Genomic DNA, 19,455 nt, shown 5'->3' on the forward strand with positions numbered 1-19,455 from the left:
CCTTTGGAGTTGCGCAATATAAAGGCCCCTCCCAGCTCAAATGTCTCCTTCTACTAGTATGCTTTGCTGGATATAGACTGTGATTTTCAGGAGGGCAGTGATATTTGTCTCATCTAGCACCTAGAACATAGCAAAAAGTGAATAAATATTTATTGAATACGTGAATGACCTCCTCAGTCATGAAGAATCATTTGTCCTCTATGTCTTACACCTTGTCCTTCCTTCCAGTTTGGGAACTTTTGTGTGGAATGGTGTTTGTAAGTGCCTCATGATTATGACCCAGTTCCCAATGATTCTGAACCTTCTTCATTTTTATACTGGAATGTGAGGGTTTTAGAGAGCCTGTAATTATAAGATTGAAGGCATTATGCCACATCCACACACAGGCAGATCAACTCTCCATAGAAATTTCTAGAAATTGGGGTGCCTGGGTGGCTCAGTCAGTTAAGCGTCTGACTCTTGATTCTGGCCCAGGTTATGATATCAGGGTTGTGAGACTGAGCCCTGCGTTGGGCTCCACGCCTGGTGTGGAGCGTCCTTAAGATTCTCTCTCTCCCTTTCCCTCTTCCCCTCTCCCCACTTCCTCTCTAAAAAAAAAAAAAAAAAAAAAAAATTCTGGAAATTGTGCAAAACAATGTTTTAATGTGGCCTGGAAGTTTCACCTCAGGGTGTGGTACATGCAGTTTTTGGTTACAAACCATAGTTTCTGAGTACTGTTTTGAAAGTGAAGGCTCTGGAAACTTGGATAGGAAGCATGAATAAGCCCTAATGGAGGACAGTTATACTCAGAGGCTGCCAGCTCAAACCCAAACATAAGGTACACCATGAGGCATTGATGGCTTCACTTGTATGAAAGGGTGGTGTCCCATGTTCTGAAGAGTTGGGGGAAGGGAGGGACTGTGTCATAAGCTTGGGTGACCAAATCTTGTATTTTCAGCAGAGATATCTGAGATATGTGATTTTATGTTCTGTGTATTTTGGGGTCTCAGTTCATACAGGAGAATTAATTCTCTTGCATTCACATCAGTCTCGGCTTTAGTTTTTATTTTTAAGGCAGAAACATTTTTGTAGAAAACATTTCATAAATTGATTTAATAAATTTTGGTAAGAAAAAATGAAGACATTAGCTATTCCTATGGAATGCTGAGCCCTGTTCCCCATCTAGTAAGTCCACTTTTTGTGTGAAAATCTTAGTGCGAATCTCTCACATTGTCCTATCTTTCCTTTTAAATGTCGTATCTGATAATTGAAAGAATTCGGATAAGTTAAATTAAGAAATATTAGTGCTCTTTCAATTTTTCCATACCACAAGTAATCAAGGACAATATTCGGGTCATTTTTCTTATTCTAGAATGTGTCACATTGATGCAATGCAGTTTGGGTGTTGTATTATACAGATTCTTTTAAACTAACTGTCCTTTGTATCTTGTTGACTTATATAAAATCAGGGTTAGAATACATCTTTTTTCTTCATAGATTATTTTTTTCAGTAGTCTAAACAAATCTTGCGGTTTTTATGTCAGTGTCAAGTACATGATTATCTAAGGATTTGTTTCAAGGTCTTGCTTCCTACAATGGAGACCAAGTATATTCTACATCATTGGCTCTGGATGGTAAAACTAGAAGAACTTGTAGGACATATTATGTTAGATGAAAATCAATATTAGGCTTAATTATGCATTAAAATTTATGATTCTAAAATTTGTTAGAAAAATAGCTGACTTACAGTATGGTCTTTATTTTTCTCAAAGGCAATTTTTTGTTTACCTTGTTTGTGTTTTTTATAAACATGGATATTTTTCCTTATCTTCATTAGTGTTAACTGTATTGCCCAATTTAGTCCAATACTGAATTTTTTATATTGTTTCTTACTTGTTTCTTCAAGCCATTAAATCCATAAATTATTTTCTTAAATTTTGGTTATTTTCCTGTTAAAGCTGCAAGGTATTTTCCCTTTGTAAAAAGACATTAAATGCAGAAGATGTTTATGTCATTTTTTTTTCTATCCTTGGTACAGGAAACATGATATTACCACTGTCAGGTGTAATAAGAAAAAGGCAAATACTTAGAATTAAAGGTAGAATGATATTTTTAAAAAATACCAAATAAATCTGTTGTGATCACTAAATTATTTGTTGTAGCAAAGGCTGGTATCTTTTAAAGACAGGGAGATAAAACAGTACCAATTCGGGTAACTCACTTAATCAAAATAAAGGCAAAAGAGAAACTTATTTGGCTTATACTTTCTCAGACTATTTCTACACAGAACAAATAAAAGCCTGAGAATATTTCTGATGAAAAGATGAAAAAAATGTTAAAGACATCTTGTTCTGCTACGTATATTATCAATCTATTTGTAGCAACAATTGGAACATCTGTCTCTCATAATGAGGTATCTCTGAGAACATAAATAAGGGATGTTTTTCCCTTATATCAGGCCTTTGCAGAACACATTTCTCTTGTGAATAGCTTGTAATTTACTCTGCAAATGTTCAAACTTAACAATCAATATGTGATTGTGGTTAAGAGGTGGTATGGTAAATTTATCAATGAAGGCCCATTAAAAAAAGCAAACCAAATTTTAGGAAAAGCTCATTTATTCATACATAAATATTTATTGTGCTACTATGTGTCAGGCTACTGTGTTAGGGAGTAAGGACAGAATAATAAACAAGACCCAGTCTCTCTTCTTCAAGAACTGAACACAGACAATTCACCAACTTACAGAACAGAAGTGGTAAGTAGCAGGACTATGCGTCAGGGTCTAAGAAACAACAGGTATGTCAATCCTGTGTCATTGGGGAGCCCAGGAATCCGAGGAAATACTGTCTGAAAGCTGACTGGAAGGTTACATGAAGGAATCTAGGAGAAGGTGGAGAAGAGGACGACTCGGGGTAGAGAAATAACATGCAAGAGGCTGGAGATTAGACAGCATGGCAGAACACAGTAGTTCTGGGTGGCTGACAGAGTTGGGAGTGCGTGTGAGGAGGAATGGCAAGGGATAAGGCTAAAGAGGGGAACAAAAGCTCTGTCTCAACAAACTAGATGTGGATCGTTCTCAAGGACAAAGAGAAGCTACCGAAGGTTTGTATTTTAGAAAGGCCACTGTGGTATCTTGTTGAAGGATGGCTCAGATAACTCCAACGACAGTTGGCAAGAAAGGATGGTGGCCTGGACTAAATGATCGTGGGATAGAGAAAAGGGATGGTCAAGGGTTGAGAACAATAATTTAGTAGATGTGGGGGGTAAGGGAAAGGAAAAAGTAACCAAGATATTGAACATGGGAAGTGGACTGAGTTTTTGTAAGACACTCAGATGTAAAGATCTGAAGCTCAAGAGCGGTGACTGGAAGTAATCCGTATCCAAATGGCAACCCCCCCCCCAAAAAAAAACAAAAACACCAAGTAGGGGAGAGGTAGAGTATAATGTAGAGTGAAAAGACAACTTAGAATGACAGCCTGAGAAGCATCAACATTTAAAAGGTGGGCAGAGGAAATGTCCATAAAGGAACTGGGAGAATGGCCAGAGAGGTAGAAGGGGAGCTAGGAAGGGTGAATGTAAAGGAAGCCAAGGAAAGGGGAGCGTCAGGAGAATCAAGTGCAGGTCAAATGCTAGATTATAACAGCAGGTTAAGGATATGGAAATAAGTAATTAGAGAGATCCAATGGTGGATAACTTAAGTTTGGGAAGAGAAAACAGGTTGGGTGGTAGCTGGAGCGGATGCGGGGTTTTAGAAGGTATGCCTATATGCTCTATGGATAAAAGAGATTTGGGCACTCCTTAAATGCTGAAGGGAAGGCAGCAGCAAAGAGGCAGAGGTTGAATACACAGGCCAGGTAGAATAAACAGCGGAATGAGAAGGATGTGGGACCCACAGTATAAATGGTACATTGAATTGTAAAAAGAAATAGCAATAGGGACGGGTGTGGATAAAGGGATCACATTTAATGCTACAGAAGACAACTGACACTGTTAAATACAAGGCCCTGTGCTATGTTCTAGGACATACTGGCAGGCAAAATAGATCCTTCCTCTGCCCTCACAGAGCTGCTTAAAGAATATGCATAGATTCTTTTTGTATATAGAGTATTAAAGGACTATTTCCAAAACCTTTGTTCAATTAGAAGAGTATTCATGTCTGCTTATAGACTCATAATCTATAAAGTGGGAAAGGTCACCACCAGGCTTTGGGTAGCAGGTGACAGAGAAAGAAGCTGTATAATCTCCACTAACATAGAATATGTTATACTGAGGATAAAAGACTCAAAAAATTAGTCTGGTATTTAAAGAGAAAAATCAGGAAAAAGGAATATAAATATTCTTTTAATTCACAGATGTTTATGGCAACTTTCACTAAAAATGTTGGTATCTTTCATATCCATATTTCATAAACTTGTGATACATACTTACATGATACGGAAAAGTCAAAAAGTCAAGTAGACCACTAATCTTGAAGGCAAATAGAACACCAGCATTGCTCAAATATTTGGAACTCACTATCCTTACTAATACAGGGGTGTTACGGAGGCAGAGAAATAACCATTTGCCACTGACAGATAACAGCAGATACATTTTTTGAGTACTTACGGTGTATCAGGCCTCTATAATGATTTGTCTACATTAATTCTTCTAATAAAAACCTTAGGAGGGAGTGTGGCAGGCAGAATAATGGTCCCTAAAAATGTTCACATCCTAATTTCCCAAACCTCCTGATAACCTTATATTGCAAAAGGGAATCTGCAGATGTGATTAAGTAAGGACTTTTTTTCTCTTAAGAATGTGGCATGCTTCATGAATTTTCATGTCACGCTTGTGCAGGAGCCATGCTAATCTTCTCTGTATCATTCCAACTTTAGTATATTTGCTGAAGTTTAGCACACGTGATCAAGGATCTTGAGATGGAGAGGTGATCTTTGATTATCCAGGTGGGCCCAATGTAATCACTTAGGTTCCTTATAAGTGAATGAGAAAGGCAGGATGGGTTAGGATCAGTGATCTGAAGATACTACATGGCTGGATTTGGAGATGGATAGAAGGACCACAAGCCAAGGAATGTAGGTGGCCTTGAGAAGTGAAAGGCAAGGGGAATGGATTCTCCTTAAAGCCTCCAAAGGGAGTCCTGCTCAGTGAAGAGTATTTGGGCTTTTGACCTCCAGAACTGTAAAAAAATATATTTGTGTTGTTTTAATCCACTAAGTTTATGATAAATTGTTAGAGCAGCAATAGGAGGCTAACATAAATGGGTATAATTAGTGTCCCCATTATATAGATGTGGAGAATGAGGCTTAACAAGAGTTAAATAACTTTCCCAAAGTTACTTACGAGAGTTGAAGAGATTCTGATTTTATATTCTTATTTTCCCTTTGAAGTAGGAAGGTCAATTCCTGAGAACTGGAAGTTGGGGATGGATGTAAGAGGAGATTGGAAAGGATACAAAATAGTTCTTATGAAAAATGGGAGTTTCTGGTCTAATATGTAAAGTCCTTATCTTCGAGATACACATGGAAGTATTTACAGAATATAGGATACGATGGATTTGCTTAAAATAACTGAAGGGGGGCTGTGAATGGAATTAGTAGGGAGGGATATATGATGATACTGTTGAAACTGGGTGGTAGTATGGGCACAAGGAGTTTTATTATATTAATCTATACTTTTATAGATGCTTAAAATTTTTCAAAAAAAAGGGTAGAAAAAATGTCAAGGTAAAGAACAATAAATGACAAAGAGGAACATATACTGATAAAAGTCATGAAGTAACATGGACAAGAACAACTTTAAAATAAAGCAACAGAGACCCTATCAGTGGTGACTGAGAAAAAGTGGGATAGGGAAGGAGGGTCAGGGAAGGTGAGAAGGAGGGATAGCCAAGGGGCACAAAAATTTTCGATATGATACATATTTCATCATAATGGTATTTTTATATGCATCCATTTAAATATATATAGTGTATATATTTATACACAATATATACATAATAACATCAAACTGAATACATTCATTATGTACAGTTTATTGCATGTCAATTATACTGCAATAAAGCTCTAAGAAATAAAAATAAAGCAAAAATGCAAGGAGAGAGTTTCTGGTCTGAACTGTGAAGAGCTTGAAGTCGTGACTCCTGTCCTCACAAAAGCAACAAAAAAAGCTGAAGAAAGTAAAAGGCAACTCTCCCTAGATTCAGAGAATTGAGGTCACAGGGCAAACTGCTTCTCTGAAAACTGGAGAGAGGGGTGGATACAGAGAATCAGTCACAGCTTTCTGGGAACAGAGGCCTAGAAGCCGGAGACTGAAGCTGGAGCCAGCATGGCAGGACACTTACATTGTAATTGAGAAATTGCTGGAAGCTCAGTATGAACTAGTTTGAATGTTCAAGACTCTGGCGGAGGGAGGGAAGCAGTCTTAGAGGAGGCCCACATAAAAGTTTTACCTCCAGAATCCCACCAGATTCTTGGGGGAAGACTAGAAAATGAAAACAACTCTCAGGCTTCTAGCACAGGGAGGGGAAGTCAGCATTCTGAAATATGCCCAGATCTCTTTGTTCTTAACACCTTGCCCTCAAAGGAAAACTATTTTACCAGAGCTTAAGTGACTTGGGTTCTATCAAAACCTTTCCAACCTGGGGGAAAGGCAATGCCTAACTGTAGCCCCCTCTCACCTTCCTGCCTTGTCTAAGGGGGAGGGGAAGCTAAGAAGCACTTGTGAATGTCACATCCCAGGGACACAGGCTCACTAAAAATCCAAGACCTAATCACAGGACTATAGGATGCATTTTCTACCCCTGTTCCTTATCACCACATCTATGGGTTCCTGTCTAATAACGGGATTACAGCCAAAAGCACTGCAAGCCTCAGATCCTGTTTAAGGATAAGTCTGTAGTGAAACACAAAGACAACAGGGGAGACAGACAATTTAGAAAAATGCTGCCTCTCAGAGCACAGCTACCACAAACAGAAAATACAGTTAGAGTTATCCTAGCCAGATAGACATAAAACCTCATATTAAAGGCCCATCTGCCTCAGTTCTGGCTTTCAACAAAAGACTTCAAGGCATGCTAAAAGGCAGAAAACAAAGTTTGAACAGAGAAAGCAAGCATTGCTACCAGACTCAGATATGGCAGGAATGTGGGAATTATCAGACCAGAAATTTAAAATAACTACGATTAATATGTTAAGAGCTCTCCTGGAAAAAGTAGACAACATGCAAAAATAGATTAATATAAGGAGAGAGATGGAAACTCAAGAATCAAACAGAAATGATAGAAATACAATACTTCAATAGAAATGAAGAATGCCTGGACACAGCTGAACAAAGAGTCAGTGAGCTTGAACATCAACAGAAACTTCCAAAACTGAAACACGCAGAGAAAAACTAATGAAAACAAGAAAAATACCTAAAAATCTATACCTATGCATATCATATTCAATCAGCAGAAAACCAAAGACAAAGAGAAAATCCTGAAAGTAATCAGAGAAAAAGAATGGGAGAAAAGATGACTAGGAATGCACATAAGACTGATACAATCACGAATGCTTATTTCAGGCTGAAGACTATGAATCAGTTGTGGTACCAATAGGCAAAGCTGTTTATTTTTTTTTTCTCTCAGTCCAGGAGCCTAGGTCTAGTACTGAACAAGGTAGATAGCTGGACTAACCCAGGACTGTAATTCTGCTGGGCAGGCACAGTGGAAGAAGAGTGCTTTATGGGAGTTAGAAGCAATGGCAGGAGTGAGGCTCTGTATGGCAGCTAAAGGAGGGAGGTAAAGGGAAGAGGTCAAGAGACTAATGGTCCTGAAGATGAACAGAGGGCTAGGAAAATAGGTTGTGGTCAGACAGGTGAATGGATGGCATTATAATTTCAAAAGTAAAATAGTTCTGGAAGATAAGGTCCAGAGTATGGCCTGGAGTTTTCAGAATGGAGATGAAGGAATTTGGGTGGGACTGGTTTCTGACTTGAATTATTCTTTCCTCTCTCCATGTATCAAATAGGTTGCCTGTATCAGGTGGGAGCATACTGGTGACAGAAGAGCTATTCAACTCCTAAATTAACTCTAGTGGTAAAGAGTATCACCTTAGGTGCATTTTCCCTCTTAGTCTCACACAGCGTCATACCCAATATAATACTTCCTGCTATGATCAAGTGGATCTAATATCAACGCAATAAGAAGGCCCACTTGTACATGAAATGATTATAATTTTATAAGTGGGCACACATTTGATATATGGAAAACCAGGGAAGTACAGTGTGCATTTGTTTCTTCTAGGTTGTCATAAAATTGTGATCTATGGTATCAGTGGGGAAGGAAAATGATCTATGTGAAGGCAGTTCAACAGGACCTGAACTTCAAAGAAAGTAATAAATGGACGAATGGGAGGCAGATATATCACCTGTGAAAAAGCCCAAAGGTACTGAACCGTTGGCATAATCATTGTTAAGAAGAGCTCTGCATGCTGAATCTTACTTATATGGTTTTCTAAATGATTCTGTTCTCCCTACAATTAAAATTGCTTTCATTTTAAGATAAAGATAATGGGAGCATTATTGATCTTAGAAGTATAACCTACCTTAATCATGCAACCTTTCCTATCACCTTTTCTGCCAGAACTTGTGGGTAAAATGAATGGGTTCCATTTCGACGTTTTAAAGTTCTTTGCTTTACCATGTAATGAATATGGTCAATGAGGAAGAGGAACAAAGGGTCTGAAAATTTCACAGACTAGATAGACAATACCTGAATAACCTAGTTAATTCTAGCCTCTGGTTAATTACATCTACACCTAAGAAATGTTTTAAAGACAGACTTTATTTTTTAGAGCAGTTTTAGATTCACAGAAAAATTAAGTGGCAAGTACAGAGATTTCCCTTACATCTTCTGTATTCCCCTCCCCATTGCCTCCCCCACTATACATCTACATTTTTATAATAATATGAAAGCAGATGGATTTGACCAGGCACTCACATACATTCGTAATGGATGTGGTGATGCACTGTCTAGATGTTCTCTTCAGGACTGAGGCACTTATTCCCTGAGCTGCTCCGAGTGTCGGCTGATGATAGTTCACAGCTGGGTTACTATCTGGAAACTTGTTTCCGCCAAAGGGAGCTAGTTCCTACCAATTATAAGCCTTTCCTGGGGACTGCATGCATGCAGTGTCTGACTGATAAAGGAATACAATACTCCTTGGCCTGGCCCCTCTGCCTCTATTTGGGCCATCTCTGAAGGGCCGTCCTAGCTTCATAGCTCCCCATGCATCACAGACCAACTTGTCCTGCCAATCTTCCTTTCCTTACTACTTCACAGTTGTTGCTCCTGAATTAAGTCTAAATTATATCTGCATGCAAATCTCTGGGTGAGGGTCTGTTTCCATATGTCTTAAATACGTAATTTCCCAACCATATACACAATGTTGGTCATGTAGTGCTTAACTGGGGTAGTAAAAGTATGAGACTATTATCAGAACATTTAGCTTTGCACCCTAGTTCCACTACTTAATAGCTCTATGACTTTGGGCAACTTAATTTCTCTGAGCATCAGTTTCCCCATCTTTACATGGGGGTAATTCCTTATGAAACAAGGGTTACTAAGAGGACCCAAGCAGGGATATACCAAAACACGTGTGCGTGCGTGCACATACACACACACACACAGACACTCAAAATATAATGTAATATTACTATTTACATGTATTGGTAATTTCAAAAACTAAGCCTAATTATTTTTGCACTTTGTTATTTCACTGAAACATACCATTAGATAGTAAGTATTAAGACTACACCAAAAAAATTAATTAGTTGTCTACTATATGCTTGACCCTGTGCTATGTACCATGTATACAAAGATGAGAGCTTTCCTGACATCAAGGGATTCCAGTTCCAGTAGAGAGGCATTTAATACAAACAGAAGTGAGTTCAAGTATTATATATGCCAAAATGGCAGTAGTATGCCCAGAAATAATGGGAGGGGTGCATATTTTCCCAAGGTATCAGAAAAGGCTTTACAAAGGAGGTGAGCCTTGAGGTAAGAATTTTTTAGGCAAGGTATTTTTTTTTTTTAAAGATTTTATTTATTTGACAGAGATAGAGACAGCCAGCGAGAGAGGGAACACAAGCAGGGGGAGTGGGAGAGGAAGAAGCAGGCTCACAGCGGAGGAGCCTGATGTGGGGCTCGATCCCATAACGCCCTGAGCCGAAGGCAGGCGCTTAACCGCTGTGCCACCCAGGCACCCCTAGGCAAGGTATTTTATCCCCAGTAAAGCTTTTTTGATCACTGAAGGATACTTTAACCACTCCTAAATAATAACAATTTGAGTGTAACCTATAACAACTATTTTGTGTTATCTATTATGCAGAGAATTTTCACAGAAAATTTTACAACTGAGAATTAAGTTTACTTACTGTTATCTTACGAGGACAGTCATTAGAACAGAGACCACTGAGAACTGCAGAAAAATAAAAGGCCATTATTACTGTTATAATCTAAGCTTATATTTAAAGCAAACTCTAATTTCCCCCTTATAATCTATTAATATGCTCTCCTGAGTCATAATCACAAGCAGAAACCAATTCAATTCCTTTAGAGCTGAGTAAATCAAGTTTCTGTTGTTCACTTTATACTGTATTTAAAAAGCCTTTATTAAGCAGTTAAGATGCTGTTTTGTGAAATACATAGGTGAGGTAATTAATTATAGTTATATCATTCCATACCTACTGTTGGTTCTATTTTCCAAGCAGTTAGCTAAATTCCAAGGACGACTTAGATTCTGACAGAGAAGTGCCAAACGCAAACCAATTAAAATATATACTGAGAAAAACACATTTAGCATTTTATATCTCAAATTAGACTTTTTCCAATTATCTAGTCAAAGTTTCTGGGTCAAAGATTCTGGGCACCCTTGATAACTATTATGGAGAACACAACTATAAAAGAATTGATGGGTTTATAACAGACATACAAAAATAGTTTAATGACACATTTATTCTATAATCACCAAAAAAGAAAAGGTTAGAATGTCTGAATATTATTTGTATAAGTAACATGAGTTTTGAAACATAACTTTATTACCACTCCTTCATGTGAAGTGCCATCTTTGAAGGAAGTGGACATTATGTGCTCAGTAAGCATGAATTATCTCAACAATAAATATTTGTTAATTCAAACATATCCATAGGAAAAAGGTATCTTACATTTATTTAGATTCCATGAATGTGAAATGACAATCATTGTAACAGAAATACTTAGGCTGGGCATATAAAGTATAGATAAAGTTTATTAAGTATATATAAAGTATATACAAAGACACCAAAAAATCTTCATCACAAAGGAAGATACCTGTTCATCTGCTATATTACATTTACATGAACTACAGTCAGAAGAAACACTGAAATAAGTGTTTTACATTTGCAAAGCAGTTTTCAGTGGTTAAGTTTCTTACCCTAGCATACTACCTGGTTCGCACTCTTTTATTCTCCCAACTTTCCATGACCTAATTTCTCCCTTTCCTTTGTTTCTCTTCCCTGAACTCCACGCAGATATTGGTACTTCTTTTTTTCTTGTCACAAAATGATTTTCATAAGCTTCATTTAAATCAGTATCTTGCTGAATAGTAATTATTTTCTCATAAGTCTGTCTTTGTACCAGTATGTAAGCTCTGCATCATTTTATGCTTATTTTCTCAGGGCCTAACCCAATGTATTTGCTCAATAAGTACTTGTTAAAGGAGGAAAAAGATGGATTATTCAATAAATGGTGACCAGATAATTGGCTAGTTGGAGGAAAATAAAGTTAGACTTTAACTCAACATAAAAAACTACCTTTGGCAAGGACACAAATAATATAAAGAACGCGTAAATTTTAATAATAGAAAGACAAGCCAATTAAAAAATGGGCAAAGGATCTGAATAGGCATTTCTCCAATGAAGATACAGAGATACACAAAGCTCATGAAAAGATGTTCAGCATTATTAGCATTCAGGGAAATGCAAACCAAAACCACAATGTAATGCACATTCGCAATATCCAAGAAGTGGAAGTAGCCGAATAAATGTCTGAAGGATGAGTGGAAATAAATGAAATGTGGTATATACATACGATGGAACATTATATGGCTTTAAAAAGAAATCCTGTCACATTTTACAGCATGGATGAACCTGGAGGACATTATGCTAAGTGAAACAAGCCAGTCACAAAAAGACAACTATTCCATTTATATAAGGTATCTAAAGTAGTCACGTTCACAGAAACAAAAAGTAGAATGGTGGTTCCCAGGGGTTAAGTGTGAGGAGAAGAGGGGTGGTTGTTAAATCAGTATAGAGTTTCAGATTTGCAAGATGAAAAAGTTCTAGAGATCTGTTTCACAACAATGTGAATATACTTAACATTACTGACTGCACATTAAAAATGGTTAAGATGGTAAGTTTTATGTTTTGTGTTTTTTTTTTTAACCACAATAAAGAAATGGTTAAGATGGTAAAAAACAAAACAAAATGAAATAAACTCCCAAGATACCATTTCACACCCATTAGGATGGGTATAATCAAGAAGTCAGATAATAACCAATGTTGGTGAGGAGAGAGAAATGGGATCCCTCACACATTTCTGGTGGGGATGTAAAATGGTCCAGTTGCTTTCGGAAAACAATCTGGCAATTCCTTAAAAGGATAAACACAGAGTTCCCATTTAACCCAACAATTCCATTCCTAGGTATATCTCAAGAGATATTAAAATAGAAAAATTAAAATATATGTCCACATGAAAGCTTATACATTAATGTTCACAGCAGTAATACTCATAATAGCCAAAATTCATTAACTGATGAATGGATAAAAAAGACGTGGTATATTCATATAATGGAATATTATATGGCAATTAAAAGGAATAAAGTATTGGTTATACTACATGGATGATCTTGAAAACATTATGGTAAGTGAAAGAAATCAGTCACAAAAGACTGTACTTTATATGATTCCATTTATATGGAATGTCTGGGATAGGCAAATTTATGGACAAAGACAGTAGTGGGCCTAGGGTTGGGGTGGGTTGGGGTGGGGACAGGGGATTAAAGGTGATTACTAAAGGGTATGGTGTTTCTTCTGTGATAATAAGCATTTCTAAAATGGATTGTGGTGATGGTTGCCCAATTCTGTGAATATGCTCAAAGCCACTGAAGTGGGTGAACAGTATGGTATGTGAATTATATCTCAAAGTTGTTACCATGCAAAAAAGACATAAAAATTTAAAAACTAATGACAAAGGGGTAAACTTCCTTTTAAACATACATTACAAAACCATACTACTGCTCATATACAAAGAGCTTCTAGGTATGAGTTCAAAGATGATAATCCAATAGAAAACAAAGGATATCAAGAAGCAATATCCAGAAGAGAAAATGCAAATAATCAAAGCCATGAACAAAAACACTCAACCTCACCAGTCAGGGAAGAAAAAAATCAATTTTATACCTAACAGGCAAGAAATAAAAGACCAAGAAAAATGTCTGTAGGAAAAACAATAAAGTCAAAGATAAATGACAAACTAGGAAAAATATTTGCAACACATATATAACAAAGGATTAACTTCCCTAATATATACTACAGTGCATTTATAAGTAAGACAACTGTTTGCAGAAATAAAAGTACAAATGACTCTTAGACATATGAAAAGATGCTGAACTTTACTCAGTATAAGAAAAATGCAAAATAAAAGAGACAATACCTTTCACTTAACGTGACTGGCAAAAATAAAAAAGTTTAATAACCCATTGGTTGGTGAAGGTGTTAGGAAATACGCATTCTTATATACTGTAGATAAAAAGTATAAATTGATAAAATTTCTATGAAGGGACATCTGTTAACATAAAAAATATACTATAAAGTTCAAAACTAGGCAGAATTAATCCGTGGTGTTGGAGTGAAAACAGTGGTTACTTTTAAGCGAAGTGGGTTAGTAACTAATAGGGGAGCATGAGGAAGCTTCTGGTTGCTGGTTATATGTGTTTCTTGATCTGGGTGTAATTACATGGGTACATTTTATTTTGTGAAAATTTACAGGCCTGTGTACTTAGGTATATTTTCTGTATGTATACTTCAATAATTGTTTATTTAAAACATTCACGTTATTTTTTAATAATTCCATTTTTAGAAATTTATTCTACAGGATATTCTCTGTGGCATTATTTATAATAACAACAACAAGGGATTGAAATAGCCTTGATATCTATTTAAAAGAACTCATTGTAGCCATACTATGTGGTACTATATTCAGTAGTTAATGAGGCAGCTCTAGATTATATTGCTGTGGTATAATCTCTAAGATATGTTGTTAAGTGAAGAAAGCAGAGCCTAGAACAACCATTTATGTAAAATAAAAGTATACACACGTATATGCTTGCATATATATAAAATATCTTGGATAGACACAAAGAAGTTGTCTCTGGGAAAAAGGAATTGGACCACTGGGAGATGGGGGAAAGGGAGACTGACTTTTCATCATTTACTCTTGCATTTTTTTCATCATTTGCATGATTACTTATCTTAAAAACCAAATTTATTAATGAAATAAAAATTTAGAGCTCTCAGATCAATAGGTGCTGAATTGGACAGTGTCATATGATGGTGGGAATGTAAATGCCTGTAGCGTTTGGGAAAGGTAATTTGGTATTATTTATTAACATTAAAAACACAGCCTCTCAACTCACTGATTTCTTGTCTGTGAAATACTGGAAACCACCTACATATCTACTGAGAGAAAATACTAGGTAAATTATGAAACATGTACAGTATTATTGAATGACATGGAGCTATTAAAAGATTGAAGGACATCTGGGCTCTTTCTGTATTCTGGCTCTTGTGGATACTGCTGCTATAAACATTGGTGTGCATGTGCTCCTTCGAATCACTATGTTTGTATTCTTTGGATAATAAAAAAAGAATGGAATCTTGCCATTTGCCATGACATGGATGGAACTAGAGGATATTACGCTATGCGAAATAAATCAGTCAGAGAAAGACAATTACCATATGGTTTCACTCACGTGTAATTCAGGAAACAAACAGATGAACATAGGAGAAGGGAAGAAAAAATAAAAAAGGACAAAATCAGAAGGAGAGAAACCATAAGAGACTCTTAACTCTAGGAAACAAACTGAAGGTTGCTGGAGGGGTGGTGGGAAGCGGGATGGTGTAACTGGGTGGTGGGCATTAAAGAGGGCACTTGATGTAACGAGCACTGGGTGTTATATGCAACTGATGAATCACTAAATTCTACCTCTGAAACTAAATAAAATAAGCTCCTCCTTCACTCCCCCACCCCCCCCAAATAGAATGAAAGAGACCTGCAAGGGATGACTTGGAAGAGTGTTTATGCTCTCTTGCTGAGGTAAAAAAACAAGATACAGGCAAGAATGTTTGGTAAGATTCTATTTACAAATGTATGTGTTGTATAAATCTCACAGACATAATGCTGAGGTAAAGAAACCAGAGGTAAAGAGTATAATATTGTATTCTTGTTTTTATATGACATTCAAAATAGGGAAAATGAATCTGTGGCGACCGAGATCAGAACAATGGATATACTTTTGCAGGGAGTATTGACTGGGTTGGGGGACCTTCTGGGGTACTGCAAATATTTCTTCTTGACCTAGGTGTGGCTATAAGGGGGTATACCTATGTAAAATTTCACCAAGCTGTAGACCTTTACCTTTCTTTCTCTGTACACCCATCACTATAACCGTTCTTACCACCTCACACCTACATGCCAAGGTGCTCACCCTGGATCTGACTTTTTTATTATGCACATCCATTTTTTTCCCTCTGAACATTGCTGCAAAATTTATCTTCTTAATTCACACAGTTATGTGAACAAAGGATCAGTCTGATGAAAAATGTAAGGAGTAAGTGATCATTTTATGTGTCAACTTGACTGGACCATGGGGTGCCTAGATAATTGGCCAAAAATTATTCTAGGTATTTCTGTGTGAGCAGTTTTAGATGAGATTAATATTTAATTGGTAAAATGAGTAAAAGAGATTGCTCTTCATAATGTAGATGGGCCCCATCCAATCAGTTGAAGGCCTGAATAGAACAGAAGTCTGACCCTTTCCTAAGTAAGATGTCTCTGGCCAGATGGCCTATACACTAGAACATCAGGTTTTCCTGCCTGACAAACTCTCTCTCCCTCCCTCCCCATCTTCCCTCCCCAATATATAATTGGTTCTGTTTCTCTGAAGAACCCCGACTAATACAGTGTTTCTGCAATTATTGGATCACTGACAATCTTCTCTTTGCCATATATGCCCATTCATCAATGGATACCATCAACGTTCTCCCTGAAGGTGAATTAATTTCTACTTCTTACTATCTGCTCATTCTCTATTCCTGTGATCATGGCCTTCCACCTGGAATGTTGTGCCATTACCCATTTTGGTCGTTCCATCTTTCTGGAACTAGGTTCTCACCCATCATTTTCACAGAAGCCTTCTTTGATCTTAATAATCTTAGAGCACATATAATTCAAGTATAAAGCACTTTTCACTGTTCTTTAGCTATATTACATGCATACATCTTCCTCTTTCAAGCAGACAGAATCCTATTAGTAATAAATGCTTGTTATGTAAACGGTGGTTTCCAAAACATGTGCACACACATATTTTGTAACAGCTTTCAGATATAATTCACATTTTGAGATAGCATTCACCCATTTACACTGTCCTATTAAGTGGTTTTTAGTGTATTCCCAGAGTTTTGCAACCATCACCATAATCACTTTTCATCAGTTCTAAAAAGAAACCCTATACCCTTTAGCTACCATGCCCTAGTCCTCCTATTCCTACCCTTAGCCCAAAGCAACCACTATAATCATCTACTGTGTCTACATACTCTTCTGAATATTTTGAGGATATTAGAGAAAAAATTCAAAAATATAGAGAAGAAAATAAAAATCACTTGTAATCCAACCATCCAGATATTCTTACCAATCTGTTGTAAGATATCACACTGTCATAGACTGAATGTGTTCCCCCAAAGTTCATAGATTGAAGTTCTAACCTCTGGTGCTGCCATATTTGGAGACGGGGCCTCTAAGCAAAAATTAAGGTTAAACGAGTTTTTAAGGGTGGAGTATTGATCTGATGGGATTAGTGTCCTTATAAGAAGAGACATGAGAGAGCTTGCTCTCTTGCTCTCTCTCTCTCTCACTCACTGCATGCACAAAGTGGAGGTCATGTGAGCACCCAAGAAGATGCAGGCCACCTATAAGCCAAGAGAAGAGACCTTAGAATGAAACCTACTTTGCTGGCACCCTGATTTTGGAATTCCCAGTCTACAGACTATGAGAATCAAATTTCTCTTGTTTAAGCCACCCAGCCTGTGTACGGAACTTTGTTACAGCAGCCTGCGCAGACATACTTAAGAAATTTACATATATGAAATCACACTAAACGTAATTTTGTAATCTTCTTTTTGGTTAACATAATCCAATCTTTTCCTACATTATTAAATATGCTTCTATCACATAAACTACATGGTATTCCACTGTATGTATGGATAGATATATGCATAAAAATACATACCCATTCTTGGGGCGCCTAGGTGGCTCAGTTGGTTAAGTGTCTGCCTTTGGCTCAGGTCATGATCCCAGGGTCCTGGGATCAAGCCCTGCATCAGGCTCCCTGCTCAGTGGGAAGTCTGTGTCTCCTTCCGCCCCTTCACCTCTCTTGTTCTCTCTCTTGTATGCACACGTGAGATAGTAAATATATATATATATATATATATATATATATATATATATTTTGTGTGTATAAATATATAAAATAAACACCCATTCTTATTAGGACATTTAGGTTCTCCTCCACTCTATAATCCAACTTTTTCTCCTCTTAAAAACACCATTGGGAAGATCATCTTTACAGATATGGTATATTATACACAAATCTTTGGCAATCTCTGATAATTTTTTGGGGTAACTATAGAATTAGAATTATTTCTGGATTTAATCTTAAAGCTTTTGGTGTATATACTGAAATTATCCTTCAGAAAGGTTATCAAGCATCTTTTTAGTAAACATTCGTTGATCTGGTAAGTGCTGAACTCTGAACAGGAATTTGCTTTCATATATGCTCTTCCTTAATCCTCACAGAAACAGTGTGAGATACGTTTAGTTGACTCACACAATCATCATCATCTTCTTCTTCTTTTTTTTTTTCCAAAAAAGGAAACTGAAGCTTGGGCCAGTACATCACTCAAGGTCACAAAACAAATGGAGCTCTTATGAAAGAACACGTGGCCACTAGACACTAACTCATTTAAAAAACACATTATCCTATTTTTATGGGAGATGGAAAAATCGATGAAGCAGTGGATTATTTTATTTTCTGTACAAGATAAATTGTCTGTGTCTTGTTTAACATAGTTGAGAATATTTACTCAAAATTATATAATCGTCTGTTTCATTTTGTATATAGTAAGCTAAAAATTGGGTTCCTGCATCTATTTTTTTTACAAGCTTTCCTCTGTCAAATATGAATTTTCATATTATAGCAATAGGATCAAGGTAAGATTTAAATATATCATACCTATATACATATCATACATATATGTTATACATATTACACATACATATGTCTTATAAAAGGAGATGTCTACATAATACAAATAGAATATGCATTTCCTTGTTTTCTGCAAGCATAGTTACAAGAAGGAATGGTTATAATCCTTGACCCTAATTAATATTCTGGTTGATAATATTGTTTAATTAGGAATTCAGAACTCCTAAATACTATTATAAAGGTTAACCTGTTCTTAGCCTGAAATTATTTCATCTACAGAACAACCTTTTTTCCAGTGATATCCACCTAGTAACTGCAGAGGTAGGGCAGACTTAGGCTGTATGGTTTCTGGGCTCTACTAGCTCTGTATATTTGACATGAGGCAGAAAAAAAAATGTCTTTAGCTACTTTCAGTAATTATTTTGCTTTCTCCAAGAATACTATAGAAAAAGGGAATTTTACCTTTAACTTTGGCTTTATCACAAAATCCCTCTGTTTTCCCTTTAGGTTTCTGATCAGAAAAAAGGGACACATCTACTCACATACACACTTCTATCTTCTTCTTCTCGTGAGTTATTAAAAGTCTGAAAAGCATTAGATTTCTTCAAATATACAGGCTAAATTAGGACAATTTATATTTTTATTTCTCTACTATATTTTTCTGTATATTAATGTGACAGACTCATTAGTACACAGCTTATTAAAATTACATACATCTTCAAAAAGAAAGGAAGAACTGAATTAAATGCTGAGAAACACAATATAGCATACATTTTATATATGTGTTAGTAGTTCATCTTGTTATTAAGAAGGATTTTTTTTGTTAGTTTCTGTTCATACCAGATTAATTATACCAAGTTTACAGGTCATGAATGTTCATCAAGAATAAATCCCAAAGCAACTATCTGATACCAAC

The 19,455-nt window shown here is 36.5% G+C and overlaps 1 protein-coding gene and 1 non-coding gene across 2 annotated transcripts in view; both read right to left on the reverse strand.

Annotated features, from left to right (window-relative positions):
• The window catches only part of ITFG1 (integrin alpha FG-GAP repeat containing 1), a 269,979-nt gene that overhangs the window by 63,587 nt on the left and 186,937 nt on the right, over positions 1-19,455 (reverse strand). The window contains exon 13 of the mRNA XM_026494703.4: positions 10,396-10,439. Within this exon, the coding sequence (XP_026350488.1) occupies positions 10,396-10,439 (44 nt within the window). The remainder of the gene's footprint in view (positions 1-10,395; positions 10,440-19,455) is intronic.
• LOC113252570 (U6 spliceosomal RNA) lies at positions 4,774-4,878 on the reverse strand. The gene has a single exon (XR_003314924.1). It is a non-coding gene; the product is annotated as a U6 spliceosomal RNA (small nuclear RNA).

The sequence above is a fragment of the Ursus arctos genome, unplaced genomic scaffold, assembly GCF_023065955.2.
Source record: "Ursus arctos isolate Adak ecotype North America unplaced genomic scaffold, UrsArc2.0 scaffold_19, whole genome shotgun sequence".
In the NCBI taxonomy this organism is placed as follows: domain Eukaryota; kingdom Metazoa; phylum Chordata; class Mammalia; order Carnivora; family Ursidae; genus Ursus; species Ursus arctos.